The sequence below is a fragment of the Pteropus alecto genome, unplaced genomic scaffold, assembly GCF_000325575.1.
Source record: "Pteropus alecto unplaced genomic scaffold, ASM32557v1 scaffold35, whole genome shotgun sequence".
NCBI classification, from domain to species: domain Eukaryota; kingdom Metazoa; phylum Chordata; class Mammalia; order Chiroptera; family Pteropodidae; genus Pteropus; species Pteropus alecto.
This window is the reverse complement of record NW_006437828.1, coordinates 7,031,604-7,049,203: the sequence shown is the minus strand read 5'-3', so window position 1 is coordinate 7,049,203 and position 17,600 is coordinate 7,031,604. Positions and strand designations below refer to the sequence as shown.

The window sequence follows — 17,600 nt, the reverse complement described above, 5'->3', positions numbered from 1 at the left end:
CACCCTTTCGGACAAATGGTAATCGACCCTTCACCAATGGAAAAGCCTCAGGATTTGCCAAACCCTGACCCTCCCGCACCCTCGCCACTGGACAAGGTGTCCAGCTGAGCCCGGGACCCCTCGTCCATCCTTGGTGATGCGGAAGGCAGGCGACCTCTCCTAAGCAGCATTAAATTGCCGTTCGTCCTGTTAAGGAAGCAGACGGTACAACCCCAGCACTTCGAAGTGAGGGGTTTTCTTTCCTGACCCCTCCCACCTCCCCTCAGACCACCTCCAGGCCCCCTGTGTCTCTCTTGGGTCACGCAGCCCAAGAGACTCAGGAAACAAGTGTCTAAACTCCCGAGCAGGCCTCTATCATCTTAAGAGAAATAAACCGCGAGTGTCTAGCGCAGAGTCTTAATTGTCAGGAGAAAATGCCAACCCGACCTTTCAGAGAATGTCAGTGCATCTGTCTCCTTTTCTTCCTGGGGCGGGGTGGAGGAGGACACAGTTTCACCTTTGAAAACAGGGCTGAATACGACATGAGAAGAACGTTGGACCTGAAACGCGGCAAAATTCCGGAGACGGGAAACTCGCCACGGTGGCGCCTCGGATCACGGGCCACGGGCGGCCGTGCACAATCCGAAGGCGCCGTTCCTAGCCCGCCGGGGAGAAGCCACCCTGGGCTTTCTCCACCAAGACTTACAGATCAGAAAAGGGTCGGGGTTTTGTTTTCCCATGCACCCTGGGACCCACAGGACCCTAACCTGGTGCGGGACGTCTCTGAGGGCTGTCACCTTACCACGGTGGCGTCCTGGGGTCAAGGTGACCTCCCACCCCAGGGGTTTTCGTGTCTGCCACACCCTGGCTCCCTTGCCCGAGGCGTCATGCAAGTTCCCTTCCCTGCACACGCACACGCGCCGTTGGCGAGCCGGTGTTCTGCTGGACACGGCGAATCTCTCCATCAGTCCGAGATCGCTGAGATTGTGAAGGCTAATTATACTCTGGGCTCGAGCTGCTCATTGTCCCTGTGGTGCCTTCACGTCTCTGGTTTCACCTTCCTGAAACCCTTTTTGTCTGAGAGACACAATGTTCAGCCACTTCACTTTCGGCCTCCGTTTTCTCGTGTCTAAAATGAGGCAGCTTGACGAGATGAGCTATTTGTGTATCCGCCCGAGGAAAGGCAGCCGGTCGGTCGGGGACAGAGCTGGGACGAGGGATCAGATGCCAGCTCCTCTTCTGTTGGGAAGGTGAGGGGCCGACATGCCTTCCGGAACGATCCTGAACACCATGCTCACTTAACTTTCCTTTCCTTGGAGTCTGCTCCCCTTCCAGAAACCTCTCTGGGTAACTCATCCCGCGTCCCAATGCCCTCTCTGGCTACGCGAGGTGTCCCAGGAGCTCACCCCACAGTCCCGCTCCCCCAAGCAGGAGTCGGCCCCTCACTCAGTCACCACCCTCCATGGCAGCATGGTGACTCTGCTGCTGCCCCCGCCTTCACCCCCCCTCCCCACCCGCACAGTCTCTCAGGGCCTCACTGCAGCTCCAGGCCTCACCCGCAAGCCACCCAGATGGTCCCTGCCCACCTCCCCCCACTCGCCGCAGACCTGTTCTTGGCTTAGAGGGGCTTCCTTTGGCTCAGAATTCAATGTCATGTCCTGACTCTTTTGGTTCCAGAACAAGCTTTGGCCCTGGGCCTAGGACAGCAGGTCACACGCCTCCTGAGAGCACACAGGAACGGGCCCTTCCCATGAGATGTATGAAAACTCGATTGCAAAGGTAATCCTGTTTTGTTCTGTCACACTGGCAAGCGAGGGCACGCTCATGGGAGGGAGGGCCCGTCCAGCCCCAGGAGGCAGCTCAGCACCAGGCCCCCCTTCTCCCATGGGTCTTCCAAACCAGGGCCCACGTCTTCTCTCTTGTTCCTTCTACCTAGTGTGTAACATACACACACTTACACATGCACACACAGTATGTGCACACGAGCACCAATACACACATATGCGCATGTTTGCACACATCACACACGCACAGGGTCCTAACACAGGGTTCCATCCAGCCTGAGGCTCGGGAGATTGTATTGACTTTAGAATCCTTGAATTCTAGAAAAAGGCATTAATAAGTGCCAGGGTCAAGTCCACCTAGCATCAGGCCTGTCCGTGGAGTGATGGGAAGCCCACCTCTCCCCTCTCACTTTGGTGAGCCCGAAGTTCCACTGTTCGAGATTTATTTCTTTTGACCTCCAAGGTCACTCGGTCTTCAGAGGTCCCTTCTCCCCCAGTAAATCATAAGTAGCTGGGGAAGGAACTGCTATGGGCCCCCAGCACCAGTCTCGGCCCTGGATCCGTTTTTTAAGTAGGGAGGGAGCACGGCCCCGGGGAAGGGGACCCAGAAAAGACCTGCAAAGAGAAGGGTGGCCCAAGGCACAAGGCAAACGGGCAACACAGGATCACGCCCAGCCTGCCCGGGCTGCAGAAAACACGAGAAATCTCACTCACGCACGCAGCAGGTGTGGACCAAGAGCTTACCACATTCCAGGGGCCATGCCGGGCACTGGGGTTACCGTGACGAGCCAAACCGGAGATGGCCCCTGCCTCCACAGAGCTTCTGGTTCACCGGCAGAAGGGTGGGGAGAAGCCGACCCCAAAAAATCACGCTGATGAATATGTCATTGCAAACCCAGATGAGCACACGTGCTTGAGGAGGGCTCTGTGAGAATGGCACCAAGGAGCCAACCTAGACTCAGGAAGTCTTTCCGAGGAAGTCATGCTCGATCCTAAAGGAGAATTAACTCGGAAAACAGAAGAGCACGCGATCCAGGCAGAGGGCACCGCGCGCGCCAAGGCCCTGGGGTGGAAAGGACCCACCTAGCGCCGCCATGACGTGTGAACATTGACCTTCGGTAAACTCTGAACCTGGAGGAAAATGTTCCCTTCTAAAAATGAGTTTCCTTTTCCCTTCCCCTTCCACTTACCCCTGCACTTAAATCAATACCGGGGCGACACAGAGAAGGTGAGCTATTCAGGAGAAAGCCTTAAAAAAAAAAACACAAAAGTTACAGACAGCAGCTATGACAGACATTTCCTGTTTGGTGTCTCTCACCACAGACTTTCTTAGCCAAATAAATTAGCACAAGAAAACATTTTGGAGAAGGGTGTGGAAGAAACACGGGCTGGAAAACCAAGAAAAATATCTCATCTGCTTTGCAGAGAAGAACACGAGAGTGAGGCAGGGGCCAGAACCGCCCACTGGAGGGGCTAAAGGACCCCCCCACACCCCACCAACATCCTGAGCTCAGTCCGGAGGAAGCTGAGGCCCGGAGGGGGCTGGGATCCAGCCAACAGCAGGGGGGACTTGAAGCCGAGCTCTGGACTCTTTGTCCTGTGTTCTCTCCCCACCTTGCTTCCTCCGGTCCCCACAGACCCATCTGCTGGCTTTCTTCTATCAGACAAGGGACGAGGGGTCACAACTGCCTCTGCGACTGCTGTAGGCAAAGCTTACTTTTGCCGTGGGCACAGGAGCCCTATGTCCTTCTGATATGAAAAGTAGGAAAGGACGAGCTCTAGACACTATGTTTTCTGATCTTCCCAACGACCCTGGGAGACAAGGACTCACACGTCCATTGTACAAATGAGGAAACAGAGCCTCTGAGAGGAGGATGAACACGAGCTGTCACCCGATAGAGTGGCGGAGCTGGTCTCGTTGGAAAGCCCACACTGTCCCTCCTTCTCTCCACGCCATTCCCAGAGGGATATTTCTATGGGGAAGCAGCGGAGCTTCCCCGCCCTCGACCAATTGGCCAGTGACCGCCCACCTCAGCTCAGGTGAGCCTTCTCGCACCTGCGGCAGATGTGCGATGCAGCCTGCCTCTCTCACAACGCTCCGAGAAGAGGTGTGTGTTGGCTTCTCTGTCCCATTCCAGAGACTGGCTGGGGGATCAATATTTGGGCTGGCACTTGATTCTCTCACTTTGGGTATTTGTCATGTTTTTTGTTCTGTTTTGATTTAGCTTTTCCTCTCAGAAGTTAGAACGGAACATTTCCAAACTCAGAAATGTACTCTTCACATCCTACTAGCCCTGCATGCCCAATAGCTGGTCTCGTTCTGTTCCAGAAAAGCTCAGCAGCTGACGTAACAATCCACGTAACAATCCAGCAGTATACACGGGCCAGGCTGTTGGCACCTGGGTCCTGGAGGTGAGGTGCCTCAGGATTCTCTGGCAGAGATGACTGCTTGTCCCCCAAAACCCATCCTCTTTGTCTTTTTTTAACAACAGCACTATCAAATCTTAACCGAGCCAGACACAAAAAGCCACATGTTGCATGATTCTTCTTATACAAAATATCCAGAATCGACAAATTCCTAGAGACAGAGATTAGACAGTGGTGATGGTTGCACAATTCTGTGAGTATACTAAAAACCACTGAGTTATACACCTTAAAAGGGTGATTGCTAAGGTATGTGAATTATAACTCAATAAAGAAATAAAAAGGAGATTTGGGTTCAACCCAAAAAGTTTTCCCAGAAACTTAGAGAAAAGGAAAAATTTAAGTAAAAGGTAGTTTAGTTTCCCAATGTCCTAAAAATCAGATCAAATATAGTAGTTAGCTTTTAAAGATATAAATAAAATTACAAATAGTCATGTTTTAAATTTGTGTCCTAAGTAATAACAAAAGTTGGAGAGGATGTGGAGAAAAAGGAACCCTCAGACACTGCTGGTGGGACTGCAAATTGGTACAGTCACTATGGAAAACAGTATGGAGGTTCCTCAAAAAACTAAGAATTGATCTACCATATGATCCAGCAATCCCTCTACTGGGTATTTACCTCGAAGATTTGAAAATCCATATCTGAAAAGATATTTGCACACCGATGTTCACAGCAGCATTATTCACGGTGGCCAGGACATGGAAGCAACTGAAGTGTCCTACAATAGGTGATTGGCTAAAGAAGCTGTGGTACATAGATACAATGGAATATGACTCAGCCATAAGAAGAGATGAAATACTGCCATTTGAGACAACGTGGATGGACCTTGAGATAATCATGCTAAGCGAAATAAGCCAAATAGAAAAAGTCGAAAACCACATGCTATCACTTAAATGTGGGATATAAACCTAAAAGCAAAAACCAAACAGAACAAACAAACAGAGACTCATGGACATGGACAATAGACTAGTGGTTACCAGAGGGGAGCGGGGAGGTAGACGGGGTAAAAGGGGTCAAATATGTGGTGACAGAAAGAAATCTAAGGGCGGTGAATACACAACGCAATATATATATGCTTTACTGCTAAATTGTACACCTGAAACTTACTGGATTTAGTTAATGTCTCCATAATAAAAAGTAAATAAATAAACAAACTTACGCAATGCTATATGTCAATTACATCTTAATAAAGCTGGAAAAAATAAGTTATTAGGATTAAGAAAAAATAAAAATAAAATAAATTTGTGCGCTATAAGAACATGAAAATTAGAATTTTTAAATAACTTGATCTGATTATCAAATTAGTGCCTGGTTATCTTCGAAGTTTTAAGTAGAAAGTCATAGAAGAAAATGATGAACATTCCTGTTTTTATGCCTCTCTCCATCCTCCACGAAAGGCAGGTGGGGGTTGGGGGTGGGCGTTAGCTTTTACCCGCAAAGCCCACCCTGCGGAAGACCTTGCACCTGGACCCCCCAGCTCCACTGAAGCTGCCCGAACATTAGCATCAAGGCCAATGCGACTAGACCGTCCTAGTACACGGATCTCATAAGAGCACCATCATTTTCAAGTCTTCCAGCTGCCTCAAGTTTCCCTCCTATGTAAGTCCTAGATTTGGGGTAAAACTGGTCTTTCCCTTAATCGAAGGGAAGAACCTTTGGCACGTAAAACGGTGCTAAAAATACGAGGAGAACAGAGATAGAAGAGAAACCCAACTTCCATCAAAACCACAGTCCTCACGTCAAAATTTCCCATCAACCACGGGTGACCGTTTCTGCCTAGAGCGCCAAACAAGCTTCGAAGTTCAGGTTCACTTTAAGTTGACCATCCTATTTTCTAGTACAATTTGGCGACAACCAAAGTCCTTGATAGAAGTCGAGGCGCGGAAAAAGTCGGAAATATGTTGAAATAGAGGGGGGATAAAGGAAACTTACAAAACGCAGACAGACTCCAGTTCAAATTTTATTTGCATACAAAAATATATTATAATGGGAAAAGCATATCACTGTTTCCAACTATATATAATTAATTACAAATATTTTTATAAAAGCACTTTAAATTACAGGAAAGCTGGATTGGAAGTGAAAATACCATATTAGCACGGGTGGTCTGTTCTAATGTGCTGCAAGCAGGTGAACGAAGTCAGTTTCACTGTCGAAATTGCCCAGAGATGAGCCCGTGCTGGCTTGAGGACGAGTCTGAGAACAGCCTGCTGGTAGGTGAGGGCTCATCTCTATCTCCTGGGGCAGCAGATTCTGTAGCTGATTTTACCAGGTCCTCGAGCTTTCTGCCGCTTCTCTTTTAGGATGAAAGGACCCAGAACCTCCCTTTTTCTTTTTTACATACCTGTAAATAGGATAGATAAGGTTATCCACTCGCAAAAGTTTACAATCCTTGTGCTTAGCCGGATCACACCGTCTCAGACAGGCATCAAAGCAACAAAGTTACCCACATAACGAACGTCTATCTGATTAACTGGAGTGACAGGGCAACCAGCTGCACTTTGCATGAAGTAGACAGGCTTGTTATATGGGTCTAATAGCAATTGTGTGGTGATTGCAACAATCTGTCAAAACAGGCTTGGGTCTTCTGATGTGGGATGGAGCGGCAAGTAAGAAAGTGGGCAATCAGACCCTCAGGGAGAGGACACACGAGGACTCCCCCGAACACTGAAGTTTGTCTGAAACAGTGATAATAACAGTTGCTTTTTCTTCTTTTTTTTCAATCACCGGCTTTGGATCCAATTTTTCAGGTTTTACCCAGCTATTTAGCAGAGGACAGCATAAAATACTATGGAACATCAACTAAATCAACTCTGTCACTCAAAATATAAGGGGTCAGGGCCAAGTTCTCCACGCCCGCTCTGTGACTGAACCAGGCCCCCCAAGAGCAGGGCTGCTGAAACTGTTACCTCGGAAGCTCTAGCCAGTCCTTCCTACCCCTGCAACCCTGTCCTCGTGAAACAGAGCGTGTAGACTGAGTCTCAGGGTCCCTTCTGCCAGACCCCCACCCCCAATGCAATTACGATCAGATTATCTCCAGCTCCTAACATGTCCAGTCACACAAAACCAGGTGTCATTAGTGTGATAGCCAAATGGGAGAGAAGGTCTCGCTTATGTAATCTAGGTCTTTCTGTACCTGGCGTGGGTCTTTGGTAGCAAGGTGTCCCCAAGACAATTTTCTCTTTGGGGACCCAACCCTAGAGAAGTAGGACCTCACCAAGCCCCTCGGATCCAACCTGGGAAAACGTCCCCAGCCCATGGGATGGAACCCTCCGGCGTGTCAGCTCTAAGCTCGCGTGGTCCCCCAGCCCACTTCTGCGAAAGGCCTGGCAGGACATCGGGGTGGCCCAGCTCCGGCCTCACTGCGCCCCCTTCCTCTCCACTTCTCAGACGAAACCCCGTTGTTTGCTAGCGGCCTGCTCCCCCGTTTGGGAAGGCACGCGGTCTACTTTAAAGCAAGCTTATCCTCGGAATTTCCTTCTGAGCCACTAGGGTCCTGCTCGGGAACCTAAAGAGACATTAGGATGTAATTTCCTGCCCCCGGACAAGTTGGTAAACATTACAGCACTTTATCAGAGGTGTTGGTTAGTTTTCTGTTTGCTTTTTTTTTTTTGATACCGGGCATGTACTCACTTGCTAAGGTTCTGTCCAGATCAGCAATAAAATCCTCGAGCTCTTTCGTGTCTCCTAGTTTGGCTGAAAAAAAAAAAAACAAGAGTCGGAGTTCAATCTCCCCATGTCAAAGACAGCTGACTACTCCCACGTTTTTCCAGAATTGTGTGACCGCTTTGCATCTCTCTGTCTCAGAGATGTTAGTGAAAAGGATCTTGTGCCAACCCTAAGCGTCTGCTCCGACGTTTACTTACGGTCGACTCCAACACTCATTCTGAAGATCGGCCTAAGTGTTTCTTTCTTGTTTTTTTTTCAGTTTGTCATTGCCCCCCACCCCCCACCCCCAAATCCCACCCTCACCACTCCCACCCCCCCACCCCCCACCCCTCCTACACCCACCCCAGCAACCTAGAATCTCCCTTCGGAGCCTTACAGGTCTGGGGAGGAGGGAGCGGGGTGTGAGGGACAAGGCAGTAAGACTAACAGTTTCGGTTTTCTGACTGTGGGATTTGAGGTGTGGCCCCGCGGCCCTGCGCGTGGACACCCAGCTCCTGTCATTCCTGCCCCACTTCTCCCTGACCTTTTCTTGTTAGTGCTGTCACCTCAGCACGATCCTTCGGCCCTCAGAGTCCCCCGGTATGAAATGAACAGGAGCCACTGGTCCTTGTCAAAGTGGTGCAGGGAGGTGACCTGAGGCTCCTCTCAGTCCCTCTAAGCGACATCACGAGGTAACTAACGTGTCCTTATCCTGATTTTGTTCCTTCTGCATCCTGGGTATATCTTACTTTTTTTCTGTAGAACTCATCATTTGTGCCTTCTCTGAAAGGCACTACTGGATATTTGTATAAATGAACCCCTGCTGGCTACAAATGGCTCATTGTTCTTAGTGTTTAAAGTCAACTTGCCAGCTAGAGCCTCTTCCCCTTAATGCCTACCTCTGAGGATCAGGTAGCAGATCTGGGCATGTTTTAAGCCTCTTTCTGGACTGCTCTGTCTCTCTGAATTCAACGGGCCCGTTACAGAGGGACAATGGCAGAGTCCCCAGTGGCTGCTTACATTGCTATGTTGGGAGGAGAATTTTAAAAGGTCTCTTTTGAAAGCGAGGGAAATTCTGTCTTAGTGCCAGAGAGAGAAAAGTGAATGACTCTTCATATTTCTTTTTTAACTATGTTCCATTTTTACAGTCTGCAACTATTTTCAGCAAGTATGTTTCTTAAGGAAAAAAAAAAACCTTTTGTTTTCAAAAGGGCCCTTGTTTACAATAATAAGAACATTCAGCTCTCTAGCTGGAGACACTTTCTAGTTCCAAAAGATGAGAAACTGCTTACGCATCTTTAAAAACATTTTAGGTCGGTTAATATCATAGTAGGGATGGGCTGGGGCTGCTATTTCGAATCATGTTCGATCGCTGCTTGTCTCATAATGACGACCCCATTTAATCGCTAAATCGGTCATCTGCAAGCATTGGTTAAAGAGTTAACGCGTTAAAAAGAATCCAGCTTTCTGCAAAGCCTGACTGCTGAGTTTTACATTCTAGAACCAGCCGGTCTTGGAGAGAGGGCCCTGTCATCTGGCACAGGGCCGACCACAGTGCCAGAGGAGAGAAAGCAGAGCCCAGAGCCCACGAGCTGTCTTTGTCCCTGTGAATTTAGTTTCCTGTCCCCCCACCCCAATGTTCTGATGTCATTCTCACACTGATCAAAATCCTGAGAAATCCCACTTCCCACGGGACTGTGCTAAGAGATTGGTCTTACCTATCTGCTCTGCGCATTTGGGAAAGATTGCTGAGGGCCGATGGGGAAATAGAGCAGAGGCCAGGAAGGAGAGACTAAGGCAGCAAAAAAGCTCCGGCCCAACTGATGGACTCACCTTTCCGCGGAGTGACAGGCCCGGTCGGCAGAGCCGAGGGGGCAGCTGTTGGAGAATTCAGTTTTTCATCACTGAAGCTGAAGCTGTCCCTGGACAGCGAGTCCGCACCTTTCAGCAAAGAAAACGTTAACTCGTGAGGAATGGTTTTCAGTCCATAGTCTGTTGATAACTAACAGTTGGTCTCCGAAAGGAGCAAAAGGTATAAATCTATAAAGTTTAAAAAAAAAAAAAGTTGACATCCAGATTTTATATTTACGCCCCAAAATGATTTAGGCAGGAGAGTGTGCCCGTGAGTGTGTGTGAGTGTGTGTCTCCGGTCGGGCACACACACCAAAGGCCCTTGCTCCCTGAAAAAGGCGGGTGTGACGGGGTCACCACCAGCAGACCCTCCTCCTCTGCAGCACCCAGGAGCCCACCGCCCAGGGCTGACCGACGGCCAAGCCAGCGCTTGGCTGATGGGGTGGGGGTGGCTTGGGAACTTAGACATGAGAAATCCTCTTGCCTAAGAAATGTCTTTTTTGCCCTCTGAAGCCCCTACAAGACAAACACAGGTGAGATCTTATGACTTAATAACCCTCCCTGCCTGTTCAAGCATCTTCGTCAGTTTTCCTGAGAGCTTGCCCTCGGAGGATGAGCTAGAGGGTCAGAGATGAAGGTTTCTTCTCCTGGGGCTTGTCTATTTCAGACGGACCAAGCGATTTCATGGCTCTCTCTATTGTCATCCCCTCACAGAGCACACCAACAGCAAGGCAAGGTACCAGAGGCAGGACTGCATGGGAGCTTGAGGGAAGCAGCTCAGCTACCCAGTATTTGGGTACTCTCGAGCAAGACAGTATCTCTGGGCCTCAGCTCGCCCATCAATAAAATGGGAAGGTGGTCTAAATAAGCTTAAAGTCACCTCCAGCTCTGAAGTACTGAGATTCTGTTTCTCTAAGTCTCGTCAAGAGGCGGGCCAGCGGGGGGGCCGGGGGCGGGAGTGGGGGGGCAACCAACCCCCAGCCGCCCCAGCCATGTGCCTGTGTCACGGAAAGGACCTGCTGGCTGAGCCGCACCAACTCAGAGGGCTCCGAGGCAGAGCAGGCAACGGAAGCAGGATGTGGCCGCTGAGGTCACAAGGGAACAGTCTTCCTGGTTAAAACAAAACACAAAGCCAGCCACAGTTGTCACAGAGATGAGCTCGGGAAAGGCTTGTCAGGTGAAAGAGGGCAGCTGAATCAGGGTGGCCTGGCCAGGCCCCACTCCTGCTGGAGAATCGCTCCCTGAATCCAATTACCTCCAGCTCAGGAAGAGGCAAAAACATCCTTCTCTGGTCCCCTTAACTCAAACTGAACAGGACTAAGTTACAAAAAATATGCCCAGAATCAAAAGGGATTTCAGAATCAAAAGAAGTTTTTGGTCCCAAGAAAATTGATCTTCATCCCAAAAAGGTGTTACAAGCCCTCAGGCACCTCACCTGGCTCCTTTTCTTCCCACCCTCCTCTGCCAGGTGGCCCCAGAGCCATCTCGTCTTCGTGGCCTACCTGTCCACCCAACCTGTCCACTTTTCCACACACGCCCAACCCTCACAATGTTTTCTTCCTTCGAAGGTCCAGCCAAGGTCACCTAAAAGGACCACGTCATTTTTCAGGACTTTGACGCTGAACACCTACTGATCCAAAACGCTGAACCTCTCACGTTTCTCCCCAAATACGCTCCTCGGAATACTGGTCCTTTGAAAAGAAGCAGTGTGGGATCGACTAAATCCGGAAAACACTGAGCACCTCTACTGTGTGATCCTGCTTTAACGTCCCTGAGAAGTTTGTGATGAAGAAACCACTTTAGCCCTACAGCCCAAGTTTACATGGCCATGGGACACTTTTTCTGTGGCACCCCTGTAAATATTTCTCAGGACGCTTGTATTCAATGGAACGTGACTTGGGACATTCCCTCTGCTTGCCTTGTCAGCTGAGCCCACCTCTAGAGCCATCTGGGTCTTCTCAAGGGAAAGCCTTTTCCCCTAGACAGCAGAGCGTTACCATTTGTCACCACGCAACAGGCAGGAGGATTGCCACCAATTTGTGGGGGAAAGATGAGGTAAGACTTAGAGGCAGGAAAACCACAGAGCACCCCGGGAGCCAGGCCTCATGCCCAGATTCCTGAGCTAGAAGGAAGGAGAACAAGGCCTTTGGCACATTATCTCTGGCTCTGAAGCACACCCAAGAGCATCAGCCCTGTATCTGGCCCAGAGATTCGTTGGCCCAGGTCTCAGTGGGCACACCTCTGGTCTCTATCTCCCAGGAGCAAGTGGCCTTGGAGAGCCAGTTTCTCCACGCCTACTGCACCCCACCCTGCAGCACAGGCCCTCACCCTGACTTGGCCTCCATCTCTACCCTACGCCAACTCTCTCGCGATGGTGCGTCCACGTACACTCACTGTTGGGAGGGGGACACACACACACACACACACACACACTCGCTCACATTCCGGCTCCTCGCGACACCTTGACACCTCTTTCTGTGAGTTTCTGTGTACAGTCTGGGCCGGACTTGACTCCAGGCTCCAAAACATTGAACCATCAAAAGGAAATGAACCCCGAGCATCCTCAAACCGAATCTGCTCACAGTTTGGTCCCACCCCGGGGTTATATTCTGCACGTATCATTCATGGAAAAGATGACAAGGACAACCTCAAGAGCCCCAGAGGTACTCTGGGCCCAGCGGAAGCTGCCACCATAAAGATGTGTGGGATAAGGGGCCATGTGAAAGCTGTGTGACCCTGTGCAAGTCACTTCACCTCTGAGCCTTAGGAGAATAATAACTTAGGCACTCCGTGTCTGACACCTATGATTTTCATAATTTTATTCTAAAGTTCCTGGCAGAATGGAGGATGGAGTGCCCAGCAGGGCAAGGGTCACCACAGAGAGTAAGAAGCAAAGTTCTGGGCCCAGCCTTCCTCCTCTTCAGATAGTAGCTGAATTTCTTAAGAGAAGTATCCACAGAGGCACCTAGAACAAACCTTTTAAGAACGAGCCACTGACAAAGAGGCACCCCAAGCCCCAGACCTCTCCTTGCCCTTTATCAAATAAAATTTCATTCCACAGACTTTGCTCAAGCAGCGCAGTGACCAGGATCTCACGAGAGACGTGGTGAATTAAAAGGTAAGCAAAGCGAAGCCTGACTTCCTGTTCTTTTCACTCCCCTGGAACTCTATTCCTTGCAAAATAACAGCCAGTTAGTCTGAGAAAATGACAGCAATGTGTCCCTGGCTGATAGCATATTAATGTATTACCACCCCGCCCCAATATCAGGCGCTGTTATTATTAATAGGGGCTCGAGAGACACGTAACAGTGACCTCGGGAGTCTTGGCAGGTGGCAAGAGTAGATATTTTAAGGCCTCACGTCTACTTCAACCAGCTCTGAAGCCCATCTCACGAGCAACTCGAAGCCCCATTGGAAACGTCTTGGCAAGTCGACTTAGAGCTCTGAAGCCAAGAACCTCAAATTCGGGGACCGGGATCTCTAAGACACCATCAGAGGCAACGTAAGCCTCTGATTAAATACACAGACGTCCAACTTGAGAGCACCAACAGAGCTTGCGAAACTCGGCTGCAAAACAGAGGCCTGGTTAAAAGGCAGACGTGCCTTTTTAGTTTGGGGGCGGGGAGGGCGCCAATTGAGGGTTAGCAGCGACATGCACGTCCAGAGGGAAGTACAACCACAGGCAGAGAACCTTGCCCAGAGCGTCTGCAAATATAGAACAATCCCACACGTTGAAGCAGGCAAACTATAGTAATTAACTGAGAAAGAGAAGCTTGGACCTGGTTCCCCTTTGCCGGGGGAAGGCGGGAGGGGCGCATCTCCTTCTCAACACCTAACGTCCCACAGCCTTGCCGAAAGCAGGACGGGATGAGAAAGAGGCCCTTCCTCGGTTTCACCGCTGTCCTACCAGCCTCCCTCTAAATCCACCGGGCCCCTCTAGACACCTCTCCACGTGGCCAGACTGAGACCTGTCAGCCACCTGGAATTTCTACCACAGCATCCCGGCAACCTGGGGGCGCCTAAGTCCTCATACTCTGAAGCTCGAACGAGGTCAAGTTCTGGTCTCAGGGGCTCCCGTGCCAGATCAGCCGATATGCTACCTGTCATGCTGGCACTCAGGGTCCATAAGGTCCCCTGTCCCAGGGCCAAGCCGGAATAGGCCAGGCAAAGATATACAGACATTCTAGGTCTTGCCCATGCTAAAGAAGCTAGTTCCTCATCCCTCAAAATAGCCCTACGATATCTAAGCCCTGGCAAACACAGTAGACTTCAGATTTGATACACATTTGAGAAGTCATCATGTGCATTTACAGTTTTGGAAATACTGAGAGACAACAATATATTTTTAAAAATAAGTTCGAACCAAAGATGCTTGTTTACCAGTCCAGAAGCACTTCTGAGGATCAAGTTGGAAGCACACTGCCCTTTTACTGCTGCAGTTAAAGCCACCCCCTCTCCGTGCCTGCGATCACCTGTCAGAACCCCAGTAGCAGAAGGGAACAAGCCTTCGACCACCACACTTGAAGGAGAAGTCATCTTGCCATCGTTATTCTGGTCCCCTTCATGGCTCAGGAGGACTCACTGAAAGTGGGGACAGGAAGGAGTATTTCCTTATGAAATATCCGTTCTTCTCTCCTACCCAGGTAACTTGTATCTTTGGGCGGAAGAAGAAATGTCTATTTTTCTCCTTTAGATGCAAGTAACCTATGGTTTTTTTGTTTTTTTTTTAGTGAAAAAGGGAAGGGTTCTTCAAAACACAGGAATGCAGTGGGTACATCTTCAGAGCAATACAGCTATAAAAGTTAAGTGAAAACCAAGGGAACCTTGGTTTAGAATTTCGTGTTTCATTTTCATGCAAGATGCTGGCTCAAATGTACCCGATCTGTGTGATATAGCATGGTATATGTATTTAGACGGTTCCTCAAAAACATTAAACAGAGTGAATATTTTCTTCCAATCATGAGCTTAAGGCTGTTTCTAACTGCACTATTAAATAGCATCCTTTCAATTTTACAGCTAGAGAAGCTGAGGCCCACTCATGGCCCAAGGCCCTGGCAGAGCTCAGCCCGGGCTCCCCCTACCTGCCCAGACGACCACCGTCTTGAAGAGACTCCTTCAAACAACCACCATTGATCTGGGTCCAATGGGACTTCAAGTCTATTCCTGGGGACCTAGTTCCCATTCCAGCCAACCGTCCCTGGTGACGTAGCAAGGGTTTAAAGAGAGCCCGTGTGGTTCTGCTCATCTATCAGGAAAATGGAGACAATGGTGCCTACCTTATAGGACTGTGGCAGGGACCGTGTGAGGGAACACATTTAAAGCACAGCAAAGAGATCACTCACAGTAAGAGCAAATAAATAATCTTGGTAATCGCAGCATGGGCTTGGCAAAAGTGACCTGCTCTTATTTTCATTATCCTGGTGTGTCTCCCTTTTAGTGGACTAAATTCAGTAGGATCGACCTTTTGCAAACATTCTCTGCCACAGAGAAGCATTAAACAGACAGATGAGTATAACAAATGTTTGTGTTCAATCCTTGGCAGCAATTAAGATACACATATTACCCTTCCTTAAGAAATTACTATTTAGCTACACACTGCTTCTGCCAAGACTATTTCTAATCAGTCTGCGGAGGACAAACTACTCGTTTATAGAAAAGGCTAATGTCGTCGGAGCCTGCTTTACACCCCTGCATGACTTCTCTAACCACCAAACTCAAGGTTAAACGGTTGACAACAAAAGCAGAAAGCAAAACACACACACATCTCCTAAGAAAAACTCCAGACTATTTTCCAAGTATCTCCCCAGAACCATTAAGAATGTGTCTCGCGTGTCTTTGCTGTGAGCCCCCTGAGAACAGCCCCCAGATCTGAAACGCTGTCCAGAGGGAGGTGCGGTCACCCATGAATGGGCCAGCTGGGACAGGAGTCTAGCCAAATGCGGCTGTGGTTCAGAAAGGAACTGCTCTTTGCAATAGAGCAGCATTGGACAGGCGGTGCCAGCTTTCTTTCCCATGGGGGAGAGAATCTGCCCTTGATGAATCACTTGCTCTATGCCCTAGCAGAAGACAGACTTCAATTTGGCCACAGATATTGAGACAAAAGTTCAAAAATTTTTAGACTTCCCTTTGAAATTGAAAATAAGCCGTCTGGCCATTAGCAACAAAATCCAAAAATACAAAACGGAAAATTAACAGCACGGTATTCCATTCCCTTTCACCTTAAAGCTGCAATTAGATCTAACCCTTGGGCAGCGCTGCCCAAAATAGCCGAGCCGGAATTCAGGTTTCTGACTCAGACCCTACACAGGGTGGCAAGTGTCCTTTACCCCTTTTCAGGAAGACGGCCAATGTTTAAGTCTAGGGACTGAATCTTTGCGGTGTGGCAAGGAAGAGCTTCAGATTTCAAAAAAAGACATCACAGGGAAAAGCCATTGTTTTTACCTCCAGTGTCAAGGGCAGCAAAGGGAGCAATGTTCCTGCTTGTAACCCACCTAGGGAGTGAAGCCTCAAGAGTAACCCAGAATTATTTCAAATTCACTTGGGAATATAACAAGCAATCCACGATTTGAAAACCAACAATCATGTAATACTGAAAAGTCACCAGATTTGCTGTTTGACACCTAAACAGATATATCCATAATCCTTACAGGGCATTTGAGTTCCTGGGAAAAAAGCTGTCTCTCTTCTGAGATAGTACAGGAGGGAGAGACCTTGGAAGTCAACATCCCTGTGGCCAATCTGCTCTCTGGCTCCCCGTCCGGCCTGAGTGGGGAGTGGAAGCCAGTCTGCCCCCTGATGGCCTGCGGGAAGGGAGAGAGACTCTTGCTAAAACACTTGACAGCAGTGCCAGGGTTCTTTAAAAGCCCTCTGCGATGGAGTGGCAAGTCTGGGAGCTCAGGGCCAAACGAAAGTGCAAGAAGTTATTTCAAAAATCCCAAGAACAGCAGCTTATGAAACCGTTCCTGGTTTCACAAATATTTCGGTATTGTGCCCCCCCCACCATGTTCCCTCCCACCCCCATTCCTGTGGCACTTGCTCCATATCCTCTGAAAAGGCATTGCTGAGAGGGGAGAGGAGAGGAGGGGAGGGGAGGAGAGGGGACTGTGGCTTAGGTCCCAGGAGTCGTCTGGCTGAGCCAGAGCAAGCAGCTTACACGCTCCTGCCACGTGACACCTGCAGGCGGCAGGTGGACCCGCTTATCCCTCAGGAGCCTTCCCAAGAATATGCCGCCCTAGGGTCTTGCCCCGACAAGCCTACCTCGCTGGAGGCAACTCTCCCAGTGTCCTAGAGGGGGCGATAAGCTTTAGGGTCTTTTTTTTTTTTTTGCATTTTATTTTATTATTAGTTTCCAGTATACAGTACGTTGGTTAGACGTTCATACAGTTCATGAAGCGACCCCATCCGACTCTACACGCAGCCACTACAGTGCAGCTGACCGCGTTCCCCACGCCTGTGCTCCTCGGAGCGCCGGGTCCTGGGAGTCCCCAGGGCTGCGGTCCCCTCCCCGGGTGCGGCCGCACTTACTCTCCGAGTCGCTGAGGCCGCTGCTGTCGCTGACGCTGGCGCTGCTCCGCCGCTTCATGCGCTCCAGGTGCTCCTCGTAGTGGAAGTGGCGCTGGCGGAAAGGCGACGCGAAGTCGGCCAGCACCGCGTCGAACTCGCTCAGCGCGTCCGTCAGGTCCCCGGGGGCCGCCGAGTCCAAAGCTGGGGCTGGGGACACGGGCCGTGGGCTCAGGCGACGGGTCCCGGAGGGGCTGCCACCACCCCTGAGCACAGCTAACATTGGCCGCGCGCTGGCCAAGTGACAGCCACGTGGTCGCGGCCGGCTGCTTCCCTTTGGGGACCCTAACCCCCGACCCCCCGGAGCGTGGGCTGTTACCGAGCCCACTTCAGACCAGGACGCGGAGCCTCCG

The 17,600-nt window shown here is 50.0% G+C and overlaps 1 protein-coding gene across 1 annotated transcript; it reads right to left on the bottom strand.

Annotated features, from left to right (window-relative positions):
• Nucleotides 1-6,135: 6,135 nt before the first annotated feature.
• On the bottom strand, nt 6,136-17,557 carry RGCC (regulator of cell cycle). The gene is made up of 4 exons (XM_006914980.3): nt 17,212-17,557; nt 9,670-9,777; nt 7,822-7,884; nt 6,136-6,532 (listed from the first exon to the last, which is right to left on the bottom strand). Exons 1-4 carry the CDS (start codon nt 17,468-17,470, stop codon nt 6,525-6,527), a joined length of 438 nt encoding a protein of 145 aa, XP_006915042.1. The 5' UTR covers nt 17,471-17,557; the 3' UTR covers nt 6,136-6,524.
• Between the last annotated feature and the right edge of the window lie 43 nt (nt 17,558-17,600).